Source organism: Gambusia affinis, linkage group LG10, assembly GCF_019740435.1.
Source record: "Gambusia affinis linkage group LG10, SWU_Gaff_1.0, whole genome shotgun sequence".
In the NCBI taxonomy this organism is placed as follows: Eukaryota; Metazoa; Chordata; class Actinopteri; order Cyprinodontiformes; family Poeciliidae; genus Gambusia; species Gambusia affinis.
The window spans coordinates 16,779,195-16,806,072 of record NC_057877.1 but is presented as its reverse complement, the minus strand read 5'-3'; the positions used below and the strand labels follow the sequence as shown (position 1 = coordinate 16,806,072).

General features: G+C 35.7%; 1 protein-coding gene across 5 annotated transcripts in view; it reads right to left on the bottom strand.

Annotated features, from left to right (window-relative positions):
• negr1 (neuronal growth regulator 1) overlaps positions 1–26,878 on the bottom strand; it is a 168,476-nt gene that overhangs the window by 98,014 nt on the left and 43,584 nt on the right. For all 5 annotated transcript variants that reach the window (XM_044129575.1, XM_044129576.1, XM_044129579.1 and 2 more), the window contains exon 2: positions 15,296–15,534. In XM_044129575.1, the coding sequence (XP_043985510.1) occupies positions 15,296–15,534 (239 nt within the window). The remainder of the gene's footprint in view (positions 1–15,295; positions 15,535–26,878) is intronic.

Sequence of the window (26,878 nt, the reverse complement as noted above, 5' to 3'; positions counted from 1 at the left end):
TCAGAAGGAAACACATCGCAGTCCATGGTCTTTTCCAACTACAAAATATCAGCTTGTGACCAAATGACCCTTTCTATTGGAGAATCTGTCTGTGTGCGTGTGTGTGTGTGAGAGAGAGAGAGACAGAGGGAGAGTATGTGAGCTGAATAATTTCATGTGAAGACACAGAGCTCTGCCTCCATCTGTCACTGGGACTTGATGCAGCCATAAAGGTCAGAGTTCAAACTTTAGAACCTGGGTCGTGATTAATGGGGAGAAAGCGGCTGGCAGCCAGCAGAGACACTCTTCTCTCAGGCAGAGGATAGGCACTCGCCTCTCAGTGGGTGTTTGGATTTGCTCTTTATAGGCCCTTTGCTCAGACATTTGTCATGCTCCGAGCATGTTCTGCTTCAAAACAGATTAAAGTCCGTTTTAGGGCAATTGTTGCAGTAGTTATGATCACAGGTTATCATTATCTGAACAAAATGAGCCAAAAGCTAATGCTAAACTTCTGTAGCTGTCTTTTTTCTTCCGCTGCCTTGAAAATAAACTCTTTCTGGGGGTTATATAAAAAAAATAAATAAATTAAAAAAAAAATAATGTCCATTTGAACATCTTTATTTACTTAGAAGAAAACACTTAAATAACTCAATAGTGGCCAATTATTGATACCCCTGCTCTCAATACTTTGAAAACCCTGTTCTTGCCGACAGGATAACTTTTGGTCCTCTTCTACAACATTTCACAAGTTTGTAGCATACAGACTATGATTTTTGACCACTACTTTAAGCCCAATCGGTACACATTGCCCACTTAATGGACTATTCTCTTCAGCTTAGTCCATTTTTTTATTTTTTATTTTTTTTTAGGTTTGGGACTCTAGAGAGACTCTGGGAAGATCAGGTTTGTGTCTAGTAAACCACTGCTGTATTGATTTGGCCATATGTTTTGAAATATTATCTTACTGAATAACTCAAAGTGCATGGTATTTCATGACACCATGCACTCTAATAACATTCCTAGCACCTTTGAAAAAGAAAATATTCTACACATCACATGTCCTTCACCATACTTAACAGTGAGAGTGGGTTTTCAAAATGTAAGCTTTAAGTTGGAAAAGTTCTATTATTTTTAAGTTTAAGTTTTATTATTATTATTATTATTATTATTATTATTATTATTATTATTATTATTATTATTATTATTATTATTATTATTATTATTTTATTTTTTATTTTTTAGATGCATAAAACATTAATCTGGAAAGACATGACGCTGAGGAAACCAATCTGATAAGTAGACAAGAGAGAGCACTAAAGAGACAATGTAAAAAGAGGTAAAAAAAAAAATAAAACATATAAATAGAGTTGCATATTAGAAATTATAAAACCTGCAGTCAACCTGCCCCATGCATAAATGTTCCCCATGGGGAATCTTCCCTCCTCCCATTTTAAAAAGTCAATTTCAGGCTCCAGTTCAATGGTAGTCATAGCCTGCAGGTATGGACAGATTTGTAGAGACACAAACTTACTAAAGGAAACCATTATAAGCAAGTATTTCAGTCATAATTCCTTAGGCGTTTTTATCCTGAATAATTACAGCTAAAGTAGAAGAGGAATGTGTTTAAAACAAAAGTATTCTGACTCTGATAACCACCAACACAAAACACAAACATGAACAGTCATCGTTTTAGCATTTTTTTGTTCTTGCTTATCATGGAAATTAAATTAATAAATCATAAAGAAATCTATTTTAGATGTAAAAAATGATCAACTGTCATAGTTCATCAGTGTCTATGAGTTCTGAATCGAGTCTTCTGTTAAATTCACCACATACTTTGGACTGAACATACAGAAGATCGCTGTCAAATGAGAGCTCAATATGTTGCCTTAATTCATCCTTTAAGATGAAATATGTATATGAATCTATGATTAAAACATGCAGCACACTCAGACTTTGAGTTTTTCAGAAAGCATGATTAGACCAAAAAGTTGTGTTGAATGAGAATCCTGGGTAAGGCTTTCCTCTTTCCTTCTCTGTCTGTCTTGATTTATTTGCTTCAGCAGGAGTCATTAGTCCATGGTGCAAGTACTAAGGAGGAAGAGTGATTACTCTGACTTTGTGTGTGTCTGATGTGTGGGTTTGTAAATGTGTTTGAATACAGCGTGCTTTGTTGCAGTCTGTATGGGTCTGATGCCACATTTATTCCCAAATGAAGCTCTGCATCTTCATAGCTGGCCCCACGGGCTGCTGGGAGAAGAGTTGGACTGAACAACACATAGGTAATAAGGGGTAATTCGCAGCTCCTGGGGGGCTTTCGAAAGGCCAGAGTCATGAATATTCAAAACAATGCTAATTATTAAGAACGCTCAGCTGCTGTGTAGAATGCAGATGTCAATTCCTGGAATTTACTTACAGAGCTGGTATCGACCAGTAATGTTGTTCGTACAGGAAATCAGTGGCTCTGATCTTTTTAAATAATAAAGTATACAATCTCAAGATGTCTGATAATACATCCTGTGTCATGTGACTCTAATTCTGGGAATAAAGATGCTTACAAGACAATTAAAAAAGCAGGAGGGCCTCTGAAATTTGACCTTAAAATGGCTGCAACCCTGGGAATCAGACTGAGAAACGAAATCTCTAGTGCCCAGAGTGCTCTTTCAGTGCACCACAGGCTACAGACAAATTTCAAGGATGAGTCAAGCAGGCGAGACCCTGCTGCTACTGCTGGACTGGATTCAGGGTGATGTATGCAACGGGGCTGCAGGGCCGGGGAGCACAACCTGTGATATTTATCTGCCCAATTAAGGCCAGTGTATCTCTGAGATGTCTGCCAGTGCTTCACCTCCTGGAAATCTGTTTCACAGCCTCTGTTGATGAGGGTTACATTGTATGATAAACACCGCCTCAAGCGCCTACTGTTCTTGGATCCACATAAAGTAGTGAGAGAACCCACGTTTCAGTTATGGTTTGCGCCTCCGACAACCAACTGTTTAACACCACAAAAAAGCCAAGGGCTCACACCACTGACTGATAAAACATCTGAATATAGATTGTTCGCACGCTAAGCCTGATTGTCACACTTTATCACATTGGAGGAAAAGCCTGTGCATGCACAATTAAAAAATAACTGTTGCGAATAATGTTTGGAGATGGGAGAAATATCACAATAAACATCAGGACCAACATGAGCTTGAAATACATGCTGTAAGGTCTTGTGTGGAGATGTATTAACAATTTCACCACTGTCTAAATTAGAAAAACGGTCAAATTTAATCCCAAATAATAGCACTGATGTGAATTCTAAAATATTGGAATTTTACACCAGAAATGTTGGTGCTTAATGGATGTCATTTAAAAACATACTTTTAAAATGACTAAGCAGCCCCATCAGAACGCAGAAGGCCTATTAAAATATATCGAACATATTTGGATATATATATATAGATATGTGTGTGTAGAAATGTAAAAAGGTAAGTTTAATGAGCATCAAAGCCAGACAGAATAGTAACAAAAATTAGCAATCACCTAAACCAGCAAATTTATAAACTAAAAACGTAAAATCCTTGAACTGAATAGAAAATTCACAAGAACAACAAATGATTCATCTGCAGCACAACACAGTTTAGAAATCACCGCAAAAAAAGGCCTTTGTGAAGAAGGATTACAACAAGCTAAGTATATCTGGGTTGCTTATATTTTTATTTTTTTAATAAACGGCAACAAATTAGTAAAAACCTTGAAATGAAGAAAAGCCCAAAGAAAATTAGACCCATTTCAGTTTTTAGACCTATATAAAATGGATAGACCATTTTTTTTTTTTTTTTTTCATTATGGGGGCGCCCTCCAGGAAGACTTGTTGACTCACACTAACTTTGATGTCAATATTTATCTGTTGGGCAATTGTGGGTAATTGGTTTCTCTTCCAATCAAATAAGCAGTTCGATCCAAAACCCAGGAATCTATCCAAGTTCCCAGGCAAACTATCCTTGGCTCTATATACTACCGGTAACTTTTTTATGAATGTACAGAAAAAGGAGACCAGTACAAATAAAAATTACAGATAAGTACTGTATAAGTTTTACTGTGAAGGAATAAAAAAGAAGTACTTTGTAAAACTATCAACTGGTTCTAACTTTATCTCATAAGACATCATTTATTTAAATTAACAGGCAACACAAGGAAGCAGTTACTTATAGAGAGACACAAAAATGGTCTCTTGACCAGAAGAAGATGATTTATAGTTTAATTGGTCCTGACCAACTGAAAACTTTAAAATCCACACTTTTCCAAGCAGAGGGAAAATTATATAATAGATAGCCACAAGCAGAATTTCTTAACAACCCTTGTTAGGACATTCTGCTATTCTGTTAGGAAACTGTGAAAGTTTGTACTAAGAGAGGAGAAGACTCAATCTTAGCCATGTTGAGGAGAACTGAAGTGTTTACAGACTAAATTAGAAGAAGCACATACAAGTAGAGGTTCAAAAGTGTGTAAGACAAAACGGTTTTTTACATGTCTGGAGTTTATTCAGGTTGTGAGAGAGAAAGAGAACAATATTGTCAAGCAGGTAGCAGAAAGGCTGAACAAAGTACAGTCAAATTACTCTGTTTTATTCTTGAGTTTCAATGTGATGGATCTGAAAAGGTCCAATAGTGACCATTCTAATCTCTAGTGTAAAATACTACATAATCATTTATGTTTATGGAACAGCCACTATAAATCAGTTTTGCATATATTCTCAGACAGAATGCAAAATACTGTTACCTCTGTGGCTATTTTAAATAAATAATACAGTTATATAAAGAAATTTTAACTGGCCCAAGTTGATATTGGCAGGTGAAAGCTTTAAAGAAACTGAGACAGAATCTAGCAAAAAAGAATTGATGGCTACATAAGAGTTCGCCTTGTAACTGGTGGATTCCCGGTTTGGGGGACTCCCTTGTTCTGCTGGCAACGTCAACACTCAAGTGGAGGGTCTATGCATATTGGCTGGCCTGGGAATGCCTTGACATTCCTTTGAACGAGCTGGTCCAAATGGCTGGGGAGAGGGAAGTCTAAATTTATCTGTTTAGGCTGCTGCTCCCATGACTCGACCCTGAATAAGTGAGAGATGATTGATTGATGGATGGATGGATGGATGGATGGATGGATGGATGGATGGATGGATGGATGGATGGATGGATGGATGGATGGATGAACAAATAATTTAAATGGTTGGCTAGAGTCAGGGCTGGTCACCTTTTAACATTCCTTAAATAATTACTTGCTAAAGTCAATGAAAGCATAAAAAATAATTAAGATGCGATTTAGCTTAGGGTACAACACATACCTCAGTCTTTTAATAAGTTTTAAGCAGTTACTCTTCAATATGTGTTTCCATGTGAGATTCTGAACCTTCTTTGACATTGCAATAGTTGTATCTGCTTGTTTTCCACAAATACTGGATGGAAAATATTGGGTTTGGAAAACAAGAGGCATTCGAGTGGACAATCTAAAAAAAATACCCCTTAATAAATTTGCATTTTCTGTTTAAAGACACTTTTCAATTTTATATCTGTAATCCGAAGCTCCTACTGATGTGCACGTCAAATATGCATAAAAAGTGTGCAGAACGTGATGTTTTTATAGTGAATAAATTAGGTCTAGAATTTGCATCAACTGTACCCCAAAAGATCACTTTGACATTTTTGCCGTATATTTGTATACAGAACATGTTTCAATTTACATAACAAACGTGCATTTAAATTCTCAAAACTTTACCTTTAAAGACCTCTACGAAGGCCCAATAAAAGCTGCCAGGTAATTCTCCACTCAAGCTGTATCTATTCCCTCTCTAGAGAAGAGAGAAGTGAGAGCTGAGTGGCTGACATTTGTCCTCACTCATTTTAATTAACCAGAGCTAATATCAGCTATTTACGTGATGAGGACACATTAACGTGCATAAACATACCCTCAACCATGCACAAATTTGAACGGAAATGTACACATTCAGTGTTGGATGCATGTCTAAACACATCAGAGGATAAAAAAATGAGAGAGCCAGAGTAGGATTCACAAACTCACTCTCTCACGCAAACATACACGCACACACACACAGATGCAAATGACAATGATTAGTGGCTGAATAAATGTCACTCGGCATAATAGCAAATCTGTTTCTGCAGACACACTCACATTCTCTGTACACTTTCCACTGTAATACCACTGGCACAACACATTGTTTGAATGCTAATTATTCAACTGACACTCCTGATACACAATTACTTCAGCTCTTCTCACAACACAAAAAAGTCTTATCACACATAGACACAAGGAGTCTGTCTTTTTTTCACTTTGATTCTAAATAAGGGTATTCTTCATCACTAGCTACATGTCTTACTTTTTTTCTCCCCAAAATACCTCTCAGACATTAACTTAACTATCTTGTAAATGTTCTTTTGCTTGTCAAAAGAAAAAAAAAAGTTGTATAATTTTAATAATCAACATAATGACATTGGAAGTAAAGGTCATCCAGTAAGGAACAATTCACAAGCAGCAAACAGTTTCTTATTAAACTTTGAATTTATATTCTTAGTCTTGAACTTTCTTAGTCTTGGTGACAACTCAAATGCTTTACATTCACGTACCAAGATGCATACTAGTAGGCAACTTGGGGTTAATGCTGGAATCAAACCCAGAACATTTCATTTTTGCAAGACAATGACTAATAATAATAACAATAACTAATTTGCAGACATCCAAATTCAGTTAGATGTACGTTCCAGCCATTTCATTTCACTACATTTATACTACTTTAGTAAACTGTCAAAGGAACAGCAGTGCCACAATTACATTGAGCAACATCCATCTTTGACGAAATGTCAGGATAAGTTTTCCTTTAAATTAAATATGGAGAATTTAACATTAAGCTTGTAAAGTGACTTGACACCAAATTTAAATGGAAATTTGTTCAACAATATGTCCACAGTGTGGAATCGATTTTAAATTGTGTGAAGTACAAGGTTGAGCTAAATTCCAATTATGCTTTAAATTCATATTATTGATGCCACTAATCCACAAGAGAAACTCTTGGCTGTAAATGAGAGGGAAATGACATTTTGAAGGTCTTACTTCAGTCGATCAATTCAGTGAGCTGCTTTAGAGGTAGTTGCCAGGGCTGTTGTTGGACTCTGATGATCAAGAATCCCCCGCAATTATTATTGAAAGTGATAAAGTATGTGATTGATTAATCAGTCAGCCAATACATTAGCTTTATTCTTTTCCCTTTTGTAGAAACTCTATATCGGTGGATTATTTTTCATCAGAAGGCATCGATTGTGTCACTAGAATGTAAAACAATAATTAAAAAAAAAATTATTCTATAGAAATAGGGAAGGCTTGTCAAATGTAAAGTAATGTTCTATGTTGGTGATTTGTTTCATGACTGCCTGAGGACATACAGAATATGTAGACCAAAACATTTCATAACATATTTATAATAAAACACTTAAAATTCAGCATTCTGTAAATAAACTTTAATCTTATCCTGCTGTTAAAGATACATGCTACAAGAAGCGGATTTAATTCGCCATTTCACTTATTTATAACAAATTCTCTATCTAAATTGACTCAGTATTCAAATGTGGGCAAAAAAAGTTCCACTGTGGATTTGCTCTGATAAACATCCAGAACATTTTAGTTCATACAGAACACTGACGTGTATATTGAGTCAATATAATAAATGTTTTTCAAAATTTGAATTGAATTTATGCCACAGAATCAATGCTTCAATGTTATTCTTAGTTTCTTTCTTGATGAACATTTAAGCATTTCCCAGTGTGAGATTTAATCTATATACACTAATTGCTGCAAAATTTGCAAAGCCTCTATGTAACTGGCACATACAGAGCTTTATAAGATGGGTCTAAGTAGTCAAAGATTTTTGTAGTGCCCTCCCACTCCTCCCTGAAAAAAAAAAAACAAAAAAAAAAACTTGTGGCTTAGTGGTAATCATATGTTACTTATAAATCAACGAGTGCCTAAAGATCCCAAGCTATTAGCACAATAGTTAAACGGTGGCAAAAACAACACTGGTGGAAAGTTGAAAGTTATCCTAAGTCTTGTTTGCAACTCTTGTTTGTATTCTGTAACCATGAACGGTAAAAAACAAATTAACGACAGCCATGCAAGCATTTACAAGTGAAAAAGAGGGTAAAATGCCTCTTTCCCAGTTTCTCCTCAGGACAACATATTTCTAGATGAGAGGTGCTGTGCATATTTAATGCATTATCACATTTTCAATCTTAATTAAGCTGGAGGGAGGAAAAGAATAGAAGCTGAGAGGGAAGACAGTCATGTGATGTACAGAAGGACTGCTTGGGCCTGATACCAATCTCTCAATCCTCTGTATCCTTCATCAGATAAAGCTGGGGATAGGCTGTAAATAGGTCAGTGAAAGCAGCGATGAGGATATTCAGATGAAGACCAGCTGCACAATATGACGAGGAAAGAAAAAGATGAGCTATGTAAGGGGTCACAGTATTCATTATTAAGAGTGAATAAACAGTTTGCTTTAACCACAGACTAGACCCGTGTCTAAACAATGTCAAAAACATATCAAGAAAAATATAGACGCTTTTTGGCTATTTCAGACAAAGGCTTTCTGCTTTTGGTGGACATTATGTAAGAGAATTATATGTGCACAGCCATACTCCAACTTTAGAGCTTTGAAGAGCATCTGAATCAACAAAGTATTAGTGTGGCGCTGTAAGGTAAAATTACTGCAAATGGGCCATGTTTGACTAAGCTCTATTCACAGGAATCGGGTACGGTGACATAAGGTCTCAGAGGGGATAAATGTCACACTGTGACAAAATTATTCTAAGACATGCCAGTGAAGTAACAGTCATCATCTCTAATTCAGCAGAAGGTAATTCAGGTGTTGGAAAGGGTGATGCTAACGAGGGATTCCTGTTGTGTAAGATTGCTGGAAACGAGAAACCCCATGGGATGTGATTACAGTGGGAAAAAACAGTTTCTCGTATATCCATGTAAATACTATTTTCTTATTTGAAGTTCTTGGTTATATGAGGTTGGAGGAAAAATCTCATACAATGTTCATGTGCAAATGTGAACATTTTCCAAGTCATTACTATCAATGACTTGGAAAATCTCCAAGTCATTGACTTTGTTATTAACGGTAGACAATAACAAAGAATTATTCAGAATGTAGAAGGAGAATTTATGACCAAAAGGTTTTCAGTAGGGAGTTACGTGACACTAGAATGTGTTAATATAACAAGAATGTTTTCTACTGAAAAGCAATTAAGTTATAATATTAGAAAAAATCTTAAAATCTTTTTTTAAAGCAACATATAAAAGTGTGGAGAGGGGAATGACTGGAAAGAATTATAAAAAAGCAATGTCACAATCTTTCTCCTTATTCTAACAAATAGAAAATGTTTTAGTAATCCCAGCTGACCTAAAACTGAAAAGTGTAGTCTGAAATGTCAGAAAGCCAGGGGAAAAAGCTGCCTTTTTAACAGGGTGTGTAAATATCTGGTTTTCAACTGTAGAAGTCCACACTTCACCCTGTAAACCTGTTTAGTCTTGCATCTAATATCAGATTTTTGCAAATTGCGATTTGTTTTTATTGATCATCATCATTATCACTGTTGGATTTAATTTTACTTCCCTCTTTTATTACCAGTAAAATATAAAAACATAGTTTTCTGCAAATGTTTCTCCTTTATATTTTTAATGATCCATACTATTCAATGATTGTTATGCAAGTTAAAACAGTTTTTAATATATATTTTGACTAATCTTTAAGAGCAGGACAAGCTATGACTTCTAGATCAGTATAATCACTCAGAGGATCAGGGAGTCAAAGATCCTGTCATCCAACTGAAATAGGTTGAGACCTTGGCATTTTCTCACGTATACAGTAATCCGTTCTTATTCCTATTTTCCAAGATACTCCTCACGTTGCACAATCTTGCAAGGCAAACAGAGCCAAAACCTTTAATAGTGTGAAATCCTATACAATACAATAACTAGAACATTTGTTGTATCATACTATTAATAGGTGGTGTGTGCTTGGACTGAAAAGCCCAGATTAAAGTGCCAGCTCATTTTCTTTGCATTTTTTTTCTTTGATTCCAGCAGATAAAAACAAAAACAAGACCAAAAAAATAAATAAATAAAACAGTGGATGCTCCCAGAAGTCTCTGCAACATAACAGAGCTGCTCCCCCTGCTACATCTCATCTGAAAAGTAATCCTTGTGTTCTCCATGAGTGGGCTTAAGCATGTGTACACAAGTGCCACACAGTGACAGGTGATGTTTCAGAAACACAACTGTCTTTTGACAAAGCAAATAGGCAAAGGTACTTTTAAGTGTAATTCTATGGAGATGCCATGTGAGCACAAACACGTGAAAATACTACATTTACGATTCAGAGTGAGTGGAAGTAAAATTTAACTACCTCAAAGGCTGTCAGAAACCTGACTATAGGCATCTATCACTTAGAGTGTACCATCTGTACTTCACATGCTTCCTGCCTACAGATTCCACTCCAGTACACAGCTCTGTCTAAACAACTGGCATATTATACCTGATGTCTTAGATGCAGAACTTTTGCAAAACAACTGAAATAGCCTTTTGGGTGAGAAGAACATCATCAAGATAACAAAATAAATCTACTTACTGTTATTTAAAACACCCAAGTTCATACCTACAATTTTCACTATTTTCTACATTACTCTACATTTCTCAATGCAGAAATTTGGGCTGAAAGGCAATTCATGTCTTTCTACAGCTAGAATTCTGATTTTGTGGTCTTTTTTGTCCTTACGACTGGGAGGACTGGAAAATCTGCCTTCCCAGTTCACACTGTAACAAGACACATATCAGCGTGTTATGCTGACCAATAGACAGCAGAATGATTTAAAAAATTGCTACATTATAAACACATAAAAATAAAACTAAACTTGGAAGTAATTAATTTAAATTTTTTAAATCTATAAAAAGTAAAATATAAAAAAAAAAAATATATATATATATATTTAAAATCATTATTTATTTATTTCTCACACCCAAAATGTGATATTTCAGCAGCAGTTTGTTTAGCTCTTGGTTTTTTAATCTTAAACAAATATATCATATTGCACTTTCTATAAATTGTTATATGAATGCATCAGTAAATGATATTTTATTGAGTAATGTATGGTGGTTGAAAAAAAAAAGACAAAAATAAATCAAAGCTAACGGTGAAATATTACAATATTTTTGCTTTATTTATCCATACTGGGATGTTTTTTGTTTTTCTTTCTTTCTTTTTTGTGAGAATATCTTACCAACATCACAAACTAAAACTACCCTTTGAGAAAAACAATTGGTATTCACAGGGCAAACCTCATGCCAGATCCTTGTCGCTGGGTTACAATAATCAGGAGCGCAGCCATTGCAAAACATAATATACAGTTGACAGCTGGCACATTTGCTTGTGTTTGATTGGGACCATATGGGCAGCGGTGAGGAGCTGACATGACCTGAAAAACCCCTGGTAGGATTCAAATTACAGAGCGTTCTTCAGAAAGCCAACACCCCCCAAAACAAGATGGTCCTGGAGTGACCACTACTGCTTGCCAAACAGCTTAATCAGGTTTATCACAACAACATTTGGAGGCATGGAGCACCTGTAAAGTCTGAGTGCAGAACAGCAAAAAGCAAGCTGGACTTTATATCGGCACCGTGTGTTTAAATACAGTGGGTCGGTCTTGTAACAGCTGAAACACAATAGTTTAGACTGTGGGCATTCTAATGTAGATGTCCAGCAATTATCCTAGCAATTAAAGGTTAAGTTTCTATCAGTGCTCATTCTCAGACTGATACTTTCATTATCCTACAGCTCATAAAATTAAAATACTGATAAAGGTATATATTGTTACACAAAGTAAAGTCCTGATGAACTAAAAGGTTGTGATAAAAATAATAATGATAATAATAATTATGTTAGCCAACATCCCCCAATAAAAGTATTTAAGATGCTCATTTATACCAAAATCAATATAGAGTGAGTCATTATCATGTCCCTAAGCTCGCTCACAATTTTGCACAATAACACTGCAGATACACAGGCACTTAGCCCCTTAACTACCTTACAAGAGATTTTCTGATCAATGATAATTGATTAATGAGTTGGTCTAAAGTTGATTGACCTTATTGACTGACTAACAATTAAAGCAATCATTTTCTTAAAAACCTGAGTTTTTCATAATGTTAAACAGGTCAACTGTCTTTCCAAACATCAAGGCCCAAAGTTTCCATTTGAATTTAAAAAAAGCCGCACATAATTGTGTTTCAACATATTTTTTGTGTAAGATGTATTGCATACTGACTGAATAAACAGAAAATAGGGTTTTTCTGTTAAAAGTAGACATAGTTGTAAAATGCAACAAAACAGGAACTTCTTAGGTTGCTGAATAACAAAAAAAATAAAAAATACTAAAATTTATGAAACACCTAATTCAGAAACTGAACAGAGAGTTGTTTAGGACCCCAGACTGTACTTGCCACTCTGTGTCAAAGAAATGGAAAGTCGTACCTGTGACAGCTCGATCTGAGAGCAACACTTTTAGCTGTTAGTTGTGCTCCTTCTTGTTGTAGCGCACCTCTAAGCAGGTGGTTATGATTCCTCTGGAAGGAATGTTAAAACGTGGCTCCAAGAATTGCATTAACTCACGACAGCCTTCTGTGTAATGCTCTCCACTTTTCTTTCATCACATCCTCGCCTTCACACCAAATCAAAGATTTTTGACTGAAAAGTTGACACAGCACAGCTAAATGAACACTATTAAGGTGAAACTTGGACCTGGTCAAGAGTTTACAATTCAAAACAAAATCACATAAAGTGCATTTTGGATCTCACACCTGCCGCCATTTGGACTGTTTCACTTGTATGTTCAGGTTCCAAATTATTCAAAATTCCTCACTTGTCCAATTTGCTACGTTTGTAGTGCAGCACAGTTCAAAAATACTGCAACAGTAGCTTTGGTGAAAAGGCACCAGTTAATACTAGTTTCTGTTTCAACCTGCCCCAAAGCAAAATTTGAAATCAGATTGATGAGCGGCCAGACGTTCTTATACAACATGATTTTCCATATCAATCAATGTCACCTTTCACCTTGACATTACGGTACGTTGTATCAGAGTCTGCTCCTTCTAGCCTAAGGCTATTTGTTGGGCTGAAAGCGCTACCCCAAGCCCAGAGGGACCCCCAGTCAAGTCCCTGTAAAGTCCAGGAAGTGGCAAGTTAAAGTGCTATTGGGTTTGACACATACTTGCTCTCCCACTTTTGGTCAGATTTTTTAAACAGAGGCTACTGTAACTATAAAGTTGAAATGGCACTCTAAAGAGCCAGCGGGTGCAATTCGAGCTCAGTTTTTGTTGAACAAGCAAAGGTACACCTGCATCCCATAATGAGAAAAAAATAAAATAAAATAAAGTAATTTATTTGAATGCATTTTGCTTGAATGCAGCACCCATTTAGATGTTGCATTGTTATTTAAATTCTTCACAAATATCTCCACATTAGATTTTCTAAAATTCTGAAAGATACTAAGTCAGGTATTCATGTCTAAAATCACATTTCTTATGCTACCTACACTGTAGTCTGGAAAATTTTGATATTGGAGATCTTAAACAAGCAACTGGAACAGTTAGTCGAAAAAAGTGCATTTAGTAATAGCGTCAGCTAGGCCTAAATAGGCTGTTGACAGCTAAAACAAAACACTGCATTACTTCTCCAGAAGACTTACCTACAAATACAGTTCTTACACAAATGTCATGTTAAATTCCATATTTTTCACAATTCAAATGTTCACATTTTTCTGCATTTTTAATACACTTCATATTATTTAGGCTACTAGAGGTTATTTGGTTTGCCAGGTGTGTTCTACAGGAATCCAGCCTTGTTCCAGCCAGAAACCTGCTATGTTCTTTGAGCCATACTTTACCTGTTTCATGGAGTGGCATGGTGAATTGACCTGCTGAGGCAGGTCACACCCATCAGAGTGAGGTTGTGCTTGGTCTTGTGTCAGTAATGTGTCATTTGTATAATTCTCGTGGATGCCAAGAACTACAAGAACATTTCAATCAAAACAAGCTAATGACAGGTTTTCACTTCAGCTGTCATCTCCACCTTAAAACATCAGCCTCAATTTTAAAACTGCTGAGGTAAAAAAGCAACAGAAAAAAAACAGGAATGCATTCTGCTTTTTACTCATGTTTAGCCCTTTGTTGGCACTTTCTAAGAAGGAGCAAATTCCACAGAGGAAAAGTGATTTGCTTCGACAAAGGCTTCCACTGAAATTATGAAATTTACCATAAAGAATACTAAGCCAAATGTATTTACAAAGATTCATACCAAACAAAACTAACTGCTGGTACAGTATAATCACACAACGAAGATGGATTTCACAACCGAACATATGCTGTAACAGAGCAGCCAGCTGGACCCCTGTTTACATCACACAACGCTGCTGACATTTCTTCAAGATGCAAACCTGACCCTTACACCTTAGATTAATACAAAGTTATTCTAATGTTGTGGTTTTTTGCAGAGTTACACTAAGCTTGGCTTCTCTTGAGTAGATGAAGTATAACTCATGCGACTGAGCAGTGAATTTGAGCCATCAAACTGTGCTGTGAAAAAAAAAAAAAGTGAAATTACAAAAAATGTGTTTCCTGTACTGTGAAATAAACAGTGGGACCTAAAAAATGTGCTTTCTTTTGACAGATTGTCAGGAAATCTTTAAGAGAAAAAATATATCAACCTATTAAAGAGACAGAACAAGAAAAAAGATTGATTTTTATGGATTCTAGTTTATAGCGCTCTCAACTGACACACAAACTCAGTCATAACACCGTTTATAGCATGTTGATGATAGTGCAACACACAGGTCTGAAGTCATATGAATCACATCTTTCTAAGGTACCTGCTGTGACAAAACCCAGGGAGGTCTGATTAAAGCTGCAGTCTGCCTCCAGTCATTTAAACCAGCAAGCCTCTACTTTATATTGTGTAGCCTAAAGGCACCATGTCAGTTTGCTTTTGCTTTCTTCCGCAGCAACTCTTCTATGCAACAAATAAGGTGTTAAAATAGAAACAGGACATAGGGCAGGAATAATAAAAAGAAGCACATCCTTCAAAACACACACACGCACACACACACACATAGCAGACAACCAAATTCCAACACCGTAGATCAAAAGAAGAAATGTCTGCTTTCAGAAGATGCACAACAACAGAGAAATAGAGGCTATGTACCTTTTACGATGAGGTTGAGTAGCTTCGGCCGTGGGTTGCGTTCGCTCTGAATTGAACATGTGTATTGGCCGTCATCAGTAACATCCACTTTCTGTATCTGAAGGCTGTACTCGTGTTTGTCTCCAACACTGGACACTATGGACACACGTGGGTCCACAGACCACTTGTCGTCCCCTGCGAAAATGATGCTTGAGCGGTTCAGCCAGGCTCCTTTAGAGATCCCATCCAACAGGTAGCACCTGGATTGAGAGAAATAAATAAAACTAAACAACAATGTTTTTTTGTTTTTGTTTTTGTTTTTCACATAGGCTACAATGTTTGAAGTTAGAACTATAGTTTATCCATTTGTCCATTTAATTTGTTTGTTTGCACATTTTCAATTATTACACACCACGCTATTTGTGATACAACATTATTCTATGGTGAAGCTTTTCAGACAAAGTGAAAGATAAAGCTAAATAATGGTTAGTCATGGGGAAAATCCTCTGTCTTGACTGGAGCACAGCTTGATCTTCCAGCAGGACAGCAATCCCAAACAAACAGCCAGTTCTAAAATGACATGCTGTAGATCAAATAATCTAAATCCATGCCAAAATGTCAGCTAAAATCAGGGAAAAGTGATTTCTTTTTTATAGATATGAGTGAAATTACCAAAACTGCTTTCTCTCTAGAAGTACAAATATGTTGCAGATAGACCATAAAATACTGAACATTGCACAAATCCCACTGAAATGAGCTGTTGCCAGTCAAAATGTGGACAAGTTCAAATTATATGAATAATTTTGCACGGCCAAGTATTACAAATAAGATTCCATTCATCTGGACACAATTATCCTGCTGGGAGCTGATGCCTATGTCCGGCAACCACCGGTCAAGAGGAGGGGTATGTCCTGAATAAGTGACCAATCCATTACAGGTCACAAGATGTCCTGTAATGTACACAGGCTGTCAAAAAGTGACTTGAGTTTATGGAACATAATTTATCTAAATTGAAATCCATGTAGCTTTAAGTAGCTTAGGACAATAACTTGTTAGTAAATTTGGTTTTGTTAAAATAACGTATTAGTTGTGATAATTTATTATTCATTATTTTTCTTTTGATAACTATTAATAACCCTCAATAACTCAAGTTATTAAGGAGATTTCTATGTCTTCTGTGAGAAAGGTGACTGGGAATGTTCCCTTAATTTTAACATAAATTCAAACATCTGACACGTTTGAAGCCTCTCTGGACCTTCAGGTGATTCATAATTAATTTTCTGTATAAGGAAATTATAAGAAATTCACAAGACAGTAAGGTGTAAAATGTATTAACTCATCTGACTTTTATTTTTTGTTATTTGAAAAATGCACACAACACAATTAATTATATTTTTTCCTACTTCAGAAAAATAAAAAAAAATGCTATGTACAACAAACAGGCATTTAAAAAATGTTAATTAAAAGGCAGCATGACAAATTGTTAATATTAGTAAATATAATTATTCAAATTACATAATGGATTCAGACAGAGAAAAAATAACCCAATGTGGAATAAAATGTGGCCCTCACAGCGGTGTGAGCAGCTGGAGAAAGACAAACCTCTGCAGGGAAGGCACTACTATTTCCAGAGCAGCAAAGCAAAAACTGCATATTGCCACACCAAGACAAAGTTTTTGTTGCGTTCCATATTTCATCATGATGTACACCTGCACATCATTGCTGGTAGCTCCTCTCAGAAAAATGCTATTCAAAACACTTCAGGAAGTGAGATATTTCTGCCAGCTCCACATAGACAGTTTTTTAGGCTACAAGCAAGAAAACATGGCAACAGGGTATTTCTATGAAAATATGACTAGACAAAGTTTTTGTGCACATTCTGGGTTTTGAACAAGTATGTCTCTAACTTACAACAAACAGTATGAAATATAAAACCTGTCAGAGCTCTGCAAAGTTCCAGCCTAACTATGCAACTGCTATGCTATCTATAGAAGCTACTGAATAAATTGGACAATCTGTTAAACATTGAACCTCTTCGGTCAATATACATTTGTTTTGTTAGAAATTTCAGAATGGTATGAACTGAAGAAATCCAATCATATTCCATGGCAAATACTGTGATAATGAGCAGTAAAAGGCAATCAAGTTTGGCTCTTAAGCTGTTGTCGACATGCCATGCAGGACTGTTGGCACTGGTGGAAAAGCCACCAAGGAAATCGGTTTGGCACAATAACAAAGCACCGACTCCATCTGCCAAGAAAGCGTCTGTCAGGAAGAAGGATAGAGGACAATAGTCTGTGTAGCTGACTTATCCCCCGAGAGCATAGACAATGGACAGGTAGAGAAATTAAATGAACGTTTAAGTCAGGAACAGAAATGCAGACACTCATACATCCCTTGAGCTAAGGTTTCCTTCTCCTTAAGGCATTTTTTTTTTTTATCTGTTCTAAAACATTCAACAAAATGTGCTTGATATTTAACCTATGACAGAGTTTAGAAGATACAAATAAGAAAACCAGTGCAACTTGCAATCTGGTTTTCTTTTGTGTTGTGGTCTGTTGTGGTCAGTGACCAGTGTAAGGAGTCAAAACATTACTTGTCAATAACATATTTCCTCAGCATTTTATCTGAATTCAAATGCTTAAGTATATTTTTTATTGTCAAAATATACTGTTAAGCATCAAATCATTCATCTCCCTGCCAGATTAAAGTTTTAAGCTAGCTATTTTTGAATACATGCTTTTCTGACTCCAGGTAATTAACATGTTTTGAGTGGCAAAAGCAGGGCAAATATTGAAATCTCACCGAATACATGGCAGGAGCAAAATATAAGGCTGAGGGCAAGTCTGACTTTCAAACCTCCAAGACTTAGAGCTCATCACCAAAGATTTAAATCATCTGTATACCTGTGGAAACATGCTAGGTAGCATTATAAAAAGTGTGTGATTACTGTGATGACAATATTTTCCACATATTTTAATTTTGCAATTAAGTGTTTTCCTGCTTTTAAGTAGTACTTGGATCACCACACATTCTGGTGAGGTTTGCCACACATACTTCTGACCACGCATCTTCAGTAACTCGTAATTTAAAAGTTAATGATGGTGAGGGAGCAAAAGAAAGAAAAAATGCCATTGACCTCTGTTCAGCACAAAGGCTGACAAGAATAACTTTTCAACAACTTGCTGGGCTGTTATCACTATATTATTACCGTAAGTATAAAATACTTTTTCTCCATTTGTCTCGTTTGATTCCACCTGCTTTCTCTGCCGGCTTTTCAGAGTGCACTTCTTTAAAAGCCAATACTTTCTTTGATTAAGGTTTAAGGGTAACAGTTAAAAACTATTTTTTGTTCAAAAGAAAGCTACAGCAGTAGTGGCCTTAAAAACATGACAGGTAATAATTACACTTATGAAGTTTGAGTAACTCATTCAATTCAAATTTATTCAAAGTGTGCCAAACTTTTCAAACAGGATGGTTAAATAACTTGCTCTTTGCTGTTGCTTTTCAGTAGTTTTGAAAAGGATTTATAAACATCAGACACAACATTTGAAGAATCTTCCCTTGATGTTCTCTTACTGAGTTAGCACTTCTGGTCCATTCATTTCTGAAAATTTCTCACCACGGAGTCATGCAGATGGTTGTATTTAAACAGCCAGTCACAGTCCATCAAACCAGACAAAAAACACACATTTTACTTAGAGCAGTAGGATGCCAGCACGGCTAGCTGAGGCTGAAATGATCATGTGTAAAATCTTAGAGCAAAATCTGGTCCAAAGCACATTCTAATCTATATAACAATTGTCAATGTTGCACAACAGGCTTGGACCAATTTAAGTTGGGTGTAATATGGAATGGAGAAGTGCCAAATTGTTAACATAAATGAAAATAAAAAACATATAATACCCCAATTGCCAAGCTTAACCCTCCTGTTATGTTTGTTTCTGAGGTACAGCAATAATGTTTGTGGGTCAATTTGACCAGGGGAGTGTTTAATCATGCAGGAGTGGCAGAAACCAAAAAGCTCCTCCAAAACATTTTTGTATCTGATTATTAACTGAAATACTAACCATTTCAATCAATATTTGTGCAATTTTGTTTTGTTTTATTTCTCACAAATAAAGGATCAATGACGACAACCTACTCATTTACTCATTTGGACATAAAAAATGGAATTTCCATTTTTTATGTCCACTGAAAAAAACCTAGACACAAAAAACAAGAATTTCCTTGAAATTGATCTTTTGTCATTTTTTTTATATTACAGTTAGATTTTTTTTTTTTTCAATGAATGATCTTTATAATTGAAATTGAGACATGTATACTGTTCTCAATTACGTGACCCGCTGATTAAAATCAAGATAAATGAGTCATGCAGAGAGTATTTATGTTTCCTCCACCTGGGCTCGGGCGTGCATGTATGTATGTGGTGTGTCGTGTTTGTATGTGTGGGGTGAAATGTGGTTCATAGCTGCAAGGAAACATAGAATTGGAATTTCTTTTTTTTAATCTTTTTTACCCTTCAACTTGACTGCCGGGTCAAATTGACCTGTGGGCGTGTGTGCGTGGGCGTGTGTGTGTGTGAGAGAGAGAGGAGGACAGGGGGGGGGGCAAATGTGTAAAATGAATAAATTTTCGATTTATATGTAGAATGCACCAATTAAGACAAATAGAAAAGGTGTCATGCAAAAAAAAATAATACTTCCAACTGTTTAAAAAAAAAATACATTTTGAAACGGGTCAATTTGACCTGCAACATAACAGGAGGGTTAAAAATGACTTTTTACAAAAGGTAGACTGATTTTTTTAGCTTTGATGTCCTAAGACTGACTTAGCATGAAAAAGGCTTTCCAGGAACACAGATAAAGTTTTGCATATCAAAGGACACACTGCAACACTCAGGCCAGCATTGAGTTACAGGCTAGGGTCCCATAAAAATAATCTTATAATAAACAAGCAAACTCAGTGAGTTGTTTACTTTCCAGCTACTATCTTCACAGGTGTTCAGATCTTTGTAAAGTTCTGTTTTGATTAAATATATAAAAGCAATTATCTTATTTACATGCACATTTCTTAGAATCTGCATCTGCTACCATTCATTACAGTAAAGTTCTTACTTTGTATATATTTGATTGGAATGTATAGTCTCAGTCTTCTTTTTATGTGTAGACTGTGTACATGTATCTGTATCTGTGTGCTTCAGTTTGACTGGCACTTTGCTGCTGATACAGTGAATTTATTTTTCTTAAGTCATCACAATACTTGACTTTTTCTATAATGGAAAAGCATGAGGTACTGATACACATATTTATCATTCTGTCCTGCCTTAGCTATTCTAACGTAGCGGAGTTTAGCTTGAAACCAAGTGCATGATTGCTTCAGTGATACAAAATTCAACTTCGAAAATTGCCCTTAGAAATGTCAATAATACTAGTTTAATATAAGATATTAATTAAAAATTATAGTAACTTTTTTTACACGTTTGATTCTTCTGTTGACATTTTTTTTATGACACTTGTAGCTAGAAATAAAATTAAAACCAAAATCACACTTCCAAAAAGTGCCACCACAAAAATAAGCATATTATAGTTTCAAAGCACAGTCCTACCATCAGGTAAGTCTTTTTCAGCCACTTTCTCTGGAGGTTTCCCTTTAGTCATGCATAGCAGCACAGAACCGATAACTTTGGTGGCCTTTGCTTTCATCAATCTCTCTTTCAGGAGCCTCTGTCTTGAATATATTCTGCCCAATTAGTCCTCAGGCTTCGAAGTTTCCATTCTGTAGCATGCACTAATTGTTACTTTTATTCATCCCTGCTTCATGTGAGTGGCTGCTCAGGCCCCAGGCTCACAACAAGATATTTTCTTCAAAACTTAAATATATACAATATATTAGATTTTGGAACAGAGATCAGAAGGTGATTACACTAAAATGATGGAGAGAAAACGTCATAAGATGGTATTGAAAGGCCTTATATTAATACCTAATGAGTACAAACCATTAATTACAGCAGGTAAAAGGTACACACTGTAATTCTTTTAGCCAAACTCACTGAATCTCTTTGATTGGATGCCATTTTTAACGCTCAGAGTATTCTGACCCAGATTCCTATCTGAATAAAACAGTTTTTTGGATTCTTGAGGAATAAATATCCTTCTGGCACCAAGCCCACATATATCCACTTGTAAACAGATTTCTCATGTTTCACAGTCTCGTAGTTTGCAGTCAGCAATATTTTTCTAAGACAATTGGTAGATTAAATGACTATATTTAAGGACAGGTCTCAAGGTTTTATTAGGTGTCCTTTTAATTACTAGTTATCCAAGTACATAACCAGTACTGTGTAAACCTCAACACTGTCCGGGAATACTTTATGAATCTTGAGTTTAAGGAAAATAAATATTATTACAATTATGCCTAGCTTAGATTTGTAAAAAAAATATATGCGTATTAGCAAATTATTTTTTCATAGCAGTAGAACCAGTGTTTGTTTAATTAAAAATAAATTGTGTAATGTTACTTTTTTTGTTTAATAAATAAAAAATAAAGTTATCAAAGGTTTTATACAGTTAAAACACATTTTGGTCATGTCATGACACTAGCATGTAGTGTTAGTTTGTTTTGTGTCAAGATCCTAATTTCATAACATAATTGTCTGAAAAAATATTAAAAACTTAAATTCATTACATCAAGACCAGTTTCATGTATAGTCTTAACAACAATTAGTTTGTGGAAGAAATACTCCAATTTTACACCTTTAAAGAGAAATGGTCCATTCCACTTTAGGCATTTTACACATAAAAGGTGACTGTACCCCTCTCTTCACAGCTTACGGAGCAAGTTGCTGCCCTGGAGTGCAATGAATCATCAAATGAGAAAATGCATTTCACATTGACTGACTGGATGTTAAAGCACAAGTGAAAGGAGACCAGTAGTGATCAGTCTTTAAAAAAAGTCCTCCTTTTATTCAATGAAATTAGCAAAACGTATATATTTTTGCCAAGAACATAATTTTAACAAAAAAGAGGGGAAAAAAATATTAGCATTTCATATCTTATTTTTATCAATAGATTAGCTTGAATCATTTGATTATTAACCAATCATCAAATGTTCCAAATTCTACATTTTCAGTTAAAGACTATGGCAATGTAATAAAAAACATGGAAGTACCTAATAACTGGTCAAATTATAAACATGAAGCTACATTTACTTTAAAACAATTGTTGAGGGTGTTATATTTTTTGGCTATCACAGATTGATTTAATATTCTCATTTTTCAGATTAGATTTTAACACAACTTTACATCCCAGTTCCCTAAAAAAACGATTAATGTCTTTGAAGAGACTTTGCATATCGCTACTAAAAAAAGTGACAAAGATTTTAAATGGCAGCTAAAGGGTCAATTTGCCCCTTTGTTAATTTGTACATAGACAGTTGCAATTTCCTCCCTTCGTTTGTCAATGCTGTACCTTTGAGCCAATAATTTAAGCATATCATTTATTTATTTTATGTATTTTTTTGTATTGTACTTAACCATTTTCAGAATTTATGAAGGGGAAAACATATATAAAGATAATACAGATATACTGTAGATAAAATGCCAAAATCTCAGTAATATTTGACTTTAATCTTCTGTTAATATCTTACACTCTACTCCCATTTATTGTGGTCCTCATCCCCTTTTGGCCTACTTTACCCTATAAGAGATCGTGACCTCAAATGAAATCAAAGTAACCCTAACCAACCTCCTTCTGGTAGACAGTATTTATTAAGTCCATATACTCCAATTTTCTTTCATAAGACAATGAGCAGATTGTAGAAAATACATTTAGTTTGTCGTTAATCCAAACAGGTCTGAATTGTTACCCTGGCAGGTAAAAATAAGTGTATGTTCTGCACAAAGCATCCCTCAGCAGACAGCTCTATCTAAACAAACCTGGAAAACCAAAATAAGGGCAAAGCGGAGAAATTGATAGCACCTGTAGTGATGTGTTATCTGAGGCATCAGTTTATGCCTCAGATGTTGCCACGATGTTACTTTAAGGAATTTGCTCTTCTCTTATTTTAAATGGGAACTTTTCACATGGTAAAGTTTGGCAGTCAGGATGTGTCAGCAGATTTGCAAGAATAAGGACATTGTGCAGTGTTGTAAAATTGAGGTACAGAGCATCAAGCTCTTAATCCCGAATATAATCTGTCCGACTGTGACCAACAAAGGGACACATGGAAGGCTTTCCAGCTCTAATCCACATAGACACAACGATGAAAGAAAGCATCTAACGTCACAGACACAAAGGGAGTACAGATACCCTTTCATGACTATTCAATTAAAATTTCCAAAATGTCACTTTAACTTAAGTGCTTTTTGAAAGCCGTCCTTATTCTGAAAGCCAGACAGAAAGATCTCCTTACTGTGGCAACATAATAAAATCAATCAGAATTTTGCATACACATAAGGTATAATCAGTGTGTTACTACAGCAACAATTCCAAGGTATTGTAGGCACTTTCTATTTGTTTTACAGCACTGTGTGAACTGGTCATATGTGCTTAGAGTCTGCAACAAAGTTATTTCTCACTTGGAAATACAAGTAAAAGTCTGTAGCTCCTTTTTAATTGTTTCAACCACAGACACAAAGATTTTGCAAGCTGTTTGTGTCAGCTTGAGAACAAGTCAAAACGAGTGTCTCCACTACAAATAATTCAAGTACACAAAATCATTCAAAGTGCTACTTGAGTAATCTCTGGATTAATTCACATTATTGATTGTTGTTTTGGTATTTTTTTCAGGCGTTCATGTTGATGACGTAAACACAATTTTGAGAGAAAAACAAATTAATGAGGTTCACAAATGAGCAGCTGCAAAATTGTCTAGAACTGGAGTCTTTACAGGACAGGCAGTAGCCATTCCACTATTCCTCTGCACAGACAATTGATGTGAATCAGTATATAGAACAACTGTGGCTGCTGCACGCATTCTTAAATGTCACACTATGGCAAAGCAAACATTAATAAGTCGCTCTCTTGATGACAGTCTGAGTTAAATAAAGAATCGTCTTTGGAAGCATTTTCTAAATCAAATGCAAGTAATCGATATAATATGAGGCAGCGGCATTGCTAATGGCAAAGTAACACATGAAGTCAGTACACATCAGAACATAACATAGAAATCATTATTCAAATTTACTGCTAGTACTGCTATTTCCTGAAATGTGTGACAGAATCTAAGGAGAAGCACGATGGCCTCAGACTAAATTTCGTGATAAACAGTTCTCATTTAAACATTCACTCACAGCGAGTCACACTGAGCACTTGGGGAAATGAATGGTCCTGTTTCTTTGGTCAAATTGAAAATAAAGCATCCTGCAGGCTGAGAGCCCACTTTAAATCACTTCATTTGTGTTACTTTAAATGATAAGATCCACCCTGTACTCTGTATCCATGCAGATGAGAGCATTAAAAGAGGAGTCTTTGGCCTTCAGCCATATTCCTTCAGCGTGCTTATTGTTTACTAACAGATCTGAAAAAAAATGAAAAAGGATATTTTCATTTTGTTAGTGTTTGATTGATATCCTTTGATATTGTCACCAAAATCTATGCTAGTATATCTCAGTAAATTAAAATGCTGCATAAAAGTGCAATATTTACTGCCAGTCATAGAGATTCACACACAGAATAAAAGCATTACTTTGTTGTAGCTTTAATGATTATGGCTTACAGGTAAAGAACTCCAAAATTCAGTGTGTCAGAAAATCTGAATATCACATCAGACCAATTAAAAATGGATATTTTAAGCACAAATGTCAGACTTCTGAAAACTATGTATATTTCCATTCACTCAATACTTGGTTGGACCTCCTCTAGCATGAATTAGTGCATCAATGTGCCCTGGCATTACCCTATGGCACTGCATAGGTGTAATGAAAGCCCAAATTAATTTGATAGCTGCCTTTAGGTCGTTTGCCTTGCTGTGTCTGGTGTCTCTTCTTCCTCTAGACAAGATGATGGCCAATCAAGACCAAAGAAAAATACACAAAACTTTTTGGAAACTTTGGCATTGTGGACTGGTGCTAGCCTGATAAAAACCAGGCTCTTGTCCTATAATTTGCTTCATACAGAGGGTTTAGGCTCTCAGCCATTAAAAAAGGCAATTGTCTGGATTGTGTTGAAGTTTTAAACTTTACCCAATTGCTAACGTTTGCTCGTGATGTATGGAATTTACCATTTTGATGCTATGAAGCTTACTGGAAATTGCCTGCACTGTAAACAACCAGCCTTCACTGCACAAAGAAAAGTGCAGAGCTGAACGAGGCGGCTGTTAATATGAATACGATATTTGGAAGTGTGGCCAATATGAAATGAACGGCTTTGTTCACTTCCACTGCTGCTATTTAAACTTACAGTCAGGCTACAAGTCTAAGACGCCACAGAAAATGGTTTTCATCATTTACAACTTCTCCTTCTGTTTTGGCCCGGTTAAAATTCGACCAGACTCCCAGCTGTGAAGCAAGATTTGAATCAAGCAGAATAGCATGGGAAGGCAATGGTCAGGCTAGGCTGGTGCCAAGTCCTGCTGGAAAATAAAATCAGCACCTCCATACAACTTGTCAGCAGAGGGAGACATGAAGTGCTCTAGAGCAGGACTGGCCGTTTTCATTATCTGTAAATCATAATCATCAACATGACAGGAATCAAAGACTTGGAATAAATCACTGTGACGATTCTATATTAGAAGTTTCACTTTCTGAGATGACTGGTAAGACAGACTGTATACTTGTATCCATTATTCAAATTTTTTAGGATGTATGTACTAATTATATAGTTATTAATGTGCCAGCCTCAAAGGAGAGATATTAGAACAAAAACACAAAATGAGCACAGGGTTGTTTTCACTCAGCTATCTGTGAGTAGACTGTGGTTTCTGTTGGCTGCTAGAGTCACCTGCAGTGTACATTATCTCTGAAATCAAATTATCTTGTCCTTCAAAACTGCTGCTTTAACACTGGGCACTTCCAACCTCCTGTGGTTACAGCAGAAATTTGGACTGGCAATTAAGTTAAGACTGTCACGACTTATGTATACACAATTTTAACAGATAGTTCATAGAAGCACAAATACTTTCCTTTGATGATTTGTGTTTTTGGAATAGTTTAGTTCCAATAGTTTATGTACATACTGCAAAAACATGTCAACAATGAATCAATTCATATTTTCAGAAAGAACACTGGACATGTCCTGGAGATGATCAGAGGGACCTGAATAAAGCATACCTATTAAAGACAAAAATTGCATCTTGACAACATAAACTGTTAAATTAATAAAATCTTAAATGGCCAAATGTAATTACTACATCTAGGTGAACTATATGGAGCATAAATGGCGTAATATATGATGTCTTTGAAATAACATTTTGACAGTTAAATTAATGTAGTCGCCAAACCCTCCTTAGTAAAACAGATGGATCCACATATACAAAAGAAGACTTGCAAAATCGCAGCATAAAGTTGTTTAGAGAAATGGGAGTGCTGGTGTCCTAGAAGAGCATACAAATGCGTTTTAGAACTGGCAAAAATTTTAATGTTTAACCTGAATGAAACCAGACTTG